The sequence below is a fragment of the Protobothrops mucrosquamatus genome, unplaced genomic scaffold (genome assembly GCF_001527695.2).
Source record: "Protobothrops mucrosquamatus isolate PMUCROS unplaced genomic scaffold, P.Mucros_1.0 scaffold3881, whole genome shotgun sequence".
Classification (NCBI taxonomy): Eukaryota; Metazoa; Chordata; class Lepidosauria; order Squamata; family Viperidae; genus Protobothrops; species Protobothrops mucrosquamatus.
In genome coordinates this window covers 113,694-121,273 of record NW_015389830.1, presented here as the reverse complement: position 1 = coordinate 121,273, position 7,580 = coordinate 113,694, and the positions used below count along the sequence as shown (strand labels likewise).

At 42.8% G+C, this 7,580-nt stretch overlaps 1 protein-coding gene across 1 annotated transcript; it reads left to right on the top strand.

Moving 5' to 3' along the window:
- Positions 1 to 2,142: 2,142 nt before the first annotated feature.
- Positions 2,143 to 6,420, top strand: LOC107298327 (metabotropic glutamate receptor 3; the record flags this gene model as incomplete). The annotated part of the gene is made up of 3 exons (XM_015827700.1): positions 2,143 to 3,219; positions 4,697 to 4,871; positions 6,347 to 6,420. Coding segments are annotated over 3 exons (1,326 nt in total), but the record flags the coding sequence as incomplete, so codon positions are not given.
- Between the last annotated feature and the right edge of the window lie 1,160 nt (positions 6,421 to 7,580).

Sequence of the window (7,580 nt, the reverse complement as noted above, 5' to 3'; positions counted from 1 at the left end):
AACGACACCTCTTCCTAAATTTGTACGGAAAGATATCGTGGAGATTGATTGACACAACGTTGTGACGTTCATTTTTGCCTTTGGGGACTCGCCAGTTTTGGTCGGTGCAAGATTCCAGACTTTTCCTGTAACTATGGAAACATAAACTACCAGGAATATAGAAAATGATTTTTAAGAATTCCCTGTCAGGAATTATCCGGTGGCCTTCTGTGGGGATTGGAGAGTTGGATTACATTTCTGGAAAGTGTATAGCTGCCTGTATGTCAGCTATACAAGTATGTCAGCAGCTGTGCACTTTCTTGGGAATTTATTTTATATTCAGTTCTGGGGAAATGAGGTTCTTTATGGAGAGAGAGAGAGAGGAGAGAGAGAGGAGAGAGGAGAGAAGAGAGGAGAGAGGAGAGAGGAGAGAGGAGAGAGAGAGAGAGAGAGAGAGAGAGAGAGAGAGAGAGAGAGAGAGAGAGAGAGAGAGAGAGAGAGAGAGATTCTGCATGGATCAAGGGTGAAGGAACTTTTAGATCTGTTGAGATTTCTGACCAAAAAGCCACAGTTTTGGTTACAAAAGAATTTATTTCAAGATAAGCATGTCAGTATAAGTATATCATTGCAAGAAGAATGAATTACTCCTTTGCAGCTGTTTTGACCATAAAGAAGAAGAACATAATTTCAAGGTACGGGACCTGAAATAATGCTCTTAAATTAGATTTTGGTTGAACATGGCCAGAAATCAACCAAAATGATGCTAGAATTGCTTAATATTTATCTCTAGTTTCGTGAATCACATTGGGTCTCCCAATTCTCATGATCAGTTTTATTTACTGCAGGGGGAAAAAACCTTACATATTTAGGAATCGTACATTTGTAATTGTAATTGTCTTGTGTGTTTGAGGTAGCAGCTTCAGCAGGAAAGTAACAAGCAGAAGAACAATGAATTTCGATGATTAATTATCACAGTGAGCTCCCAGGCGTGAAATATGATGGGATTTGAGTCCTTCCCCAACCCTTCCAAGCTTCCCAGCTCCCATATTGATAATAATCTCTCTGTATTCAATGTATTTGATAATTGATGAAGCATTGATAAACACAACTAGAAGATCACCAGGATGTAAAAAAGATGTTGAGACTCTAGAAAGAGCACAGAGAAGAGCAACAAAGATGATTAGGGGACTGGAGGCTAAAACAAATAAGGAACGGTTGCTGGAATTGGGTATGTCTAGTTTAACAAAGAGAAGGACGAGGGGGGACATGACAGCAGTGTTCCAATATCTCAGGGGCTACCCCAAAGAAGAGGGAGTCAAGCTATTTTCCAAAGCACCTGAAGGCAGGACAAGAAGCAACGGGTGGAAACTAATCAAGGAGAGAAGCAACCTAGAACTAAGAAGAAACTTCCTGACAGTTAGAACAATTAACCAGTGGAACAATCTGCCTCCGGACTAGATGGCCTTCAAGGTCCCTTCTAACTACTACTACTACTACTACTACTTCTTCTTACTATTATTATTATTATTATTATTATTATTATTATTATTATTATTATTATTATTATTATTATTATTATTATTATTATTATTATTACCATCTATTTTGTAGGCCAATTGATGGTAGGAATACTGAAACAGCAGCTTCTGAGGAAAGAGACCGGTGGTTTTCCATGACAGCAGAATCCTAGGCTTGGATGCAAAACTCTTTTAAACATTAAGTCATATGTAATATCCTCATATTCTATAACTATGCTTTATAGTTTTGGAAGCATCAGGCGTCTTCATGCAGATCATTTCTCTTATAGCTGGCACCTTTGAATACTTAGAAAATTTTTAAAAATAAGAAAATTCGATGGGATAAATTGATTAAAGCCTACCATAACTATAAATGAATCTTTTTGGCAGAGCCATTAAATCATTTTTACATTCATCAAGATTAGTTGGTTGAGTTTTGTTTCATCAGGAACAAACCCTGCACGCTGTTTTCTATGTTATTAGCAAGAATTGATTCATCTTATATTGTCCCAGAAGGGTGGTGAAAGTTTTTAGCTAGATCAGGACCTTGTTTCTTCTAAATCACACATATTTTGTTTGTCACTCTATCCAAAACATACAACAATACAATAATACATGAATAATATGAAAACCCTGTTTCCTTTCTATTTCCACAGCTCCCTTCCGTTCTTCCAAGTCTGCAGACAGCCTGGTTAAGTTTGATATTTATGGTGACGGGATCGGGAGATACAACGTCTTCAACTTCCAGCAAGCCGGAGGCCGGTATTCCTACCTGAAAGTGGGACAGTGGGCTGAAACCTTGACTCTGGAGGTCAACGATATTCACTGGTCCAGAGGCCTTGTCCCTGTGGCCCAGTGCAGTGACCCCTGTGCGCCCAACGAGATGAAGAATATGCAGCCCGGAGACGTGTGCTGCTGGATCTGCATTCCCTGTGAGTCTTTTGAGTACCTGGCTGACGAATTCACCTGCAGGGACTGTGGCCCAGGACGATGGCCCACCGTTGACCTCACCAGCTGTTATGACCTACCAGAAGATTATATCAAGTGGGAAGATGCGTGGTCCATCGGACCGGTGACTATCGCATGCTTGGGCTTCATTTGTACTTTCCTAGTGGTGGGGGTTTTCATCAAGCACAACAACACGCCTTTGGTGAAGGCCTCCAGCCGTGAGTTGTGCTACATCCTTCTTTTCGGAGTCTTCCTCTCCTACAGCATGACCTTCTTCTTCATCGCCAAGCCTTCTCCAGCCATATGCACCTTGCGTCGTTTGGGTCTGGGAACGTCCTTCGCCATTTGCTACTCGGCTCTCCTGACCAAAACGAACTGCATTGCCAGGATATTTAATGGGGTGAAGAACGGGGCGCAGAGGCCGAAATTCATCAGCCCCCGTTCTCAAGTCCTCATCTGCCTGAGTTTCATCATGGTGCAGATTGTGCTGGTGTCCGTGTGGCTGGTTTTAGAAGCTCCGGGCACTCGCCGACACACCCTTCTGGAGAAGAGGCAGACGGTCATCCTGAAATGCAACGTCAAAGATGCCAGCATGCTCATCTCTTTAACATACGATGTGATCCTCGTCCTCTTATGCACTGTGTATGCCTTCAAAACAAGAAAGTGCCCGGAAAATTTTAATGAAGCCAAATTTATTGGATTCACCATGTACACAACTTGCATTATTTGGCTGGCATTCCTGCCAATCTTTTATGTGACATCGAGTGACTACAGGGTAAGGCGCCCGCCGTCATTTCAGCCAAATACTAACCCACATTCCTTTGTTTGTTTGTTTGTTTGTTTGTTTGTTTAAAAAAGTTATTGCGGGCACTTCAAAAGTCAGCCCAGGGCTAAACGAATAACCAAAGTGAATATAGTCTGTGGCAGATAGAGATTTTCAGCAACGTGAGAGCAGAGAACATAAATATGTGGAATACAAGTGCCACTTTTTCTCAGAAATTATTAGACATTGTGTCCTTGAGATGGGTAGAGTCAGGGGGAAAGACTGAACTGAAACATAACTAGCAAAGCCTTTTTTCCTCTTTTAGACTTTCATTTCATTCATTTGTTGAAGGAAAAGTCTTCATCGGGGTCCAGTCCAAGCCGGGAATAAACAACATGGTGATTGCTTTAGAAAGAAGGTTGTAGTTTATTGAAGAGGAGAGCCAGACAGAAAGATGGCTCTGGAAGAAAAGAGCGAGAGCACATGTAGGGAGTGGGTTTTATACCCTCTGGGGCTCTTGAGGTTGTTTCCTGTTCCTGTTTGAGGCTTTGTATTTCCTGTGTCATGTACTTTGACCTGAGTCTGAATGTGCCCCTTTGGCATCTGTGGGTTAATCCTATTATGTCCTGTCTTAGAATTTGGGTGGGGTAGATTTTAGGTGTCTTTGTCTTCCTAAGTTTCTAGCTAGAGGGCTCCAACCTTCCTGAATGGATTATCACATCTGCATTTCTACAGAGCTGGTTTCTGCTTGGGGGAGGGAGACATGGGGCTATTAAGAAAAACTGGGCATGCTTTTCTGACTCTTTAAGATCTTTTGAGGAAATATAATATTCTGCCCTTTTAATATTTCCTTCTCTGTGGGGGGGTGACTTCCACAAATTCATTCATTCATTCATTCATTCATCCATTCATTCATTCATTCATTCATCCATTCTTCCATTCATAAGATTCATATCCCACCTTTTCTTCAGGAGTTCAAGCTCATGTCTGCATACTCTCTCTTCCCAAAATCCTGCGAAATACATTGGGCTAAGACAAAGACTGGTCAGTCCTAAGACACCCAGGGCCATCCTATAGCAATAGCGATAACACTGTATACCACTTCATAGTGCTTTACAGCACTCTCTGAGCAGTTTACAAACGCCAACATATTGCCCCTAATAATCTGGGTCCTCGTTTTATCAACCTCTTCGATGTTATGTCACTTTTGTCCTGCGGCAAGCTGTCCCGTGGCAAGTTGGCTGTGGTGAATTGTCCCTGTGGCAAGTTGGCTGAGTTGAGTTGTCCTGGACCCTTCCCACTTCATAGGTTGCAGTTAAGAGGACTCGTCATCTAAACACGTGTAGAAGGCTACCTTTGATGCAGAGGGTTCATCTTTCATTCTTCGTTGGCAACATCTGAAATGAGAATTCCTGCACCTCCCTCGCTGACTTCTCTAATTTTGCAATATTTTTTTCCAAGCATTATTATTTCTTTTTTCCCCATGCAGGTGCAGACCACCACCATGTGCATCTCTGTCAGCCTGAGTGGCTTCGTTGTCCTGGGCTGTTTGTTTGCTCCTAAAGTGCATATCGTTCTCTTCCAACCACAGAAGAATGTGGTCACTCACAGGCTGCACCTCAACAGGTTCAGTGTCAGTGGGACAGGAACCAGTTATTCCCAAGGTAATCGATAAAAGTTGCTGCAGTCTTTTCTTCCTTTGACAAGAAAAAAAAGATGTTCCCTTCACTTGAGCACTTCTCCGTCGCTGTCCCAGAAAGTCATAGAAGCTGATAGCTACAGCAAAATATCACAAATATTTATTTGTATCTCAACTTTACTATTTTTACAAATAACTCAAAGCCGTGAACATAATCACCTTCCTCCTTCTATTTTCCCACACTAACAACCTGTGAGGTGAGTTGGGCTGAGAGTGAGCAACAGGCCCAAAGTCACCCAGCTGGCTTCCCTGTCTAAAGTGGGACTAGAATTCACTGTCTCCTGGTGATTGGCCCAAAGTCACCTAGCTTGGTTCTATGCCTAAGGCAGAACTAGAATTCATTCTGTCCTGGTGATTGGCCCAAAGTCACCCAGCTGGCTTCTGTGCCTAAGGAAGGACTAGAATTCACTATCTCCTGGTGATTGGCCCAAAATCACCCAGCCGGCTTCCAGGCCTAAGACAGACTAGAATTCACTTTCTCCTGGTGATTGGCCTAAAGTCACCCAGCCAGCTCCCAGCCCTAAGGCAGACTAGAATTCACTATCTCCTGGTGATTGGCCTAAAGTCACCCAGCCGGCTCCCAGCCCTAAGGCAGACTAGAATTCACTATCTCCTGTTGATTGGCCTAAAGTCACCCAGCCGACTCCAGGCCTAAGACAGACTAGAATTCACTATCTCCTGGTGATTGGCCTAAAGTCACCCAGCCAGCTCCAGGCCTAAGGTAGACTAGAATTCACTTTCTCCTGGTGATTGGCCTAAAGTCACCCAGTCGGCTCCAGGCCTAAGGTAGACTAGAATTCACTTTCTCCTGGTGATTGGCCTAAAGTCACCCAGCCAGCTTCCAGGCCTAAGGCAGACTAGAATTCACTGTCTCCTGGTGATTGGTCTAAAGCAGGGGTAGGCAACCTCGGCTCTTTTATGACTCATGGACTTCAACTCCCAGTATTCCTGAGTCAGCATTCTGGGAGTTGAAGTCCATGAGTCATAAAAGAGCCGAGGTTACCTACCCCTGGTCTAAAGTCACCCAGCCCGCTTCCAGGCCTAAGGCAGACTAGAATTCACGGTCTCCTGGTGATTGGCCTAAAGTCACCCAGCTGGCTCCCAGCCCTAAGGCAGACTAGAATTCACGGTCTCCTGGTGATTGGCCTAAAGTCACCCAGCCAACTCCAGGCCTATGACAGACTAGAATTCACTGTCTCCTGGTTTTTTATTCTTAGTGTCATTCCAGCACTGACACCCAGATTTCCTAGGGGTCGGATGTGAAGTCAACCAAATCAAAATGGCATCGGTTGACCACGTGATCAAAGCTCTGCCCTGTTTTTGAATGTTTACGTAGGGGGGGATCCCTTCGGTTTAAAAAAAAATCCCGCTGTGATCCTGAAAATGTGATGCTTGGGGTAGTCCTCTGTAGCCTCTAAAGTCCGTTTTTTTCTCTTTCAGCCTCAGCAAATGTCTACGTTCCAACGGTTTGCAATGGAAGAGAAGTTGTGGATTCCACCACCTCCTCCTTATAATCCTTCAGCCGGCTTTTGTATTCTTAGATGGTTAGAGAGAAAAGCACATTTCTTGTGCCCCCTGGGATAAAAAGCGACCCTTTTAAAAGGACTAGCATTTCTTTTCTAGAAACCGTGTAATAAATTATTTTTGAGGACTGTACAGTCTATTGTGCTGCTCTTTCCAGAGCAACTTTAGGGCCCTTCTGAGATTAACCGTTCTAAAGGATGTATAAATAGCTATGACTCAAATAGTGCCAGTTAGGTTGACCTCAGCGGTGAAGAGGATGATAAAATTGCCATGTTAGGTGGCTTTCTTTCTAACAAGAGACTTTTTTTTTCCTTTTTGTAATTCCTTGTTGTAATTTAGATTGCATTTCTATGTTGTATATTATAGTCACATTCTGTGCGACAGACGGTTTTCATGGCAGTATTAAAGACGTCCGTAATAAAATCAGAAAAGTTTTCCAACCTGTCTTCTTTCTTTCTTTCTTTCAAAAAAAAAAATATCCTTCAAATTTATTCAACCACCTTCACACAGAGAAGGACAACCGAGTCACGTCCTTTCCAGCTCAGCTACGACATAGTAGAAACCGCCGCAAAGATAAGTTTTATCTTTGTTTGTCACACTTCTATTCTTTGGGAATCTTGTTGTGAGAGGAGAATGGTCTGAAACTGGTTTGTGGCAACGATGGTCTTGCATCAAATTAGCTGGTCAACGGTGTAATAATAATAATAACAACAATAATAACAACAACAACAACAACAACAATAATAATAATAATAATAATAATAATAATAATAATAATAATAATAATAATAATAAAGTTGGAAGGGATCTTGGAGGTCATCTAGTCCAACCCCCTGCTCAGGCAGGAAACCCTATACCATTTCGGACAAATGGCTGACCAGTCTCTTCTTAAAAACTTCCAGTGTTGGCGCATTCACCGCTTCTGGAGGCAGGTTGTTCCACTGGTTAATTGTTCTAACTGCCAGGAAGTTTCTCCTTAATTCTAGGTTGCTTCTCTCCTTGATTAGTTTCCATCCGTTGCTTCTTGTCCTGCCTTCAGGCACCTTGGAGAATAGCTTGACTCCCTCTTCTTTGTGGCAGCCCCTGAGATATTGGTGCACTACTATCATGTCCCCCCTCGTTCTTCTCTTCATTAAACTTCATTAAACAT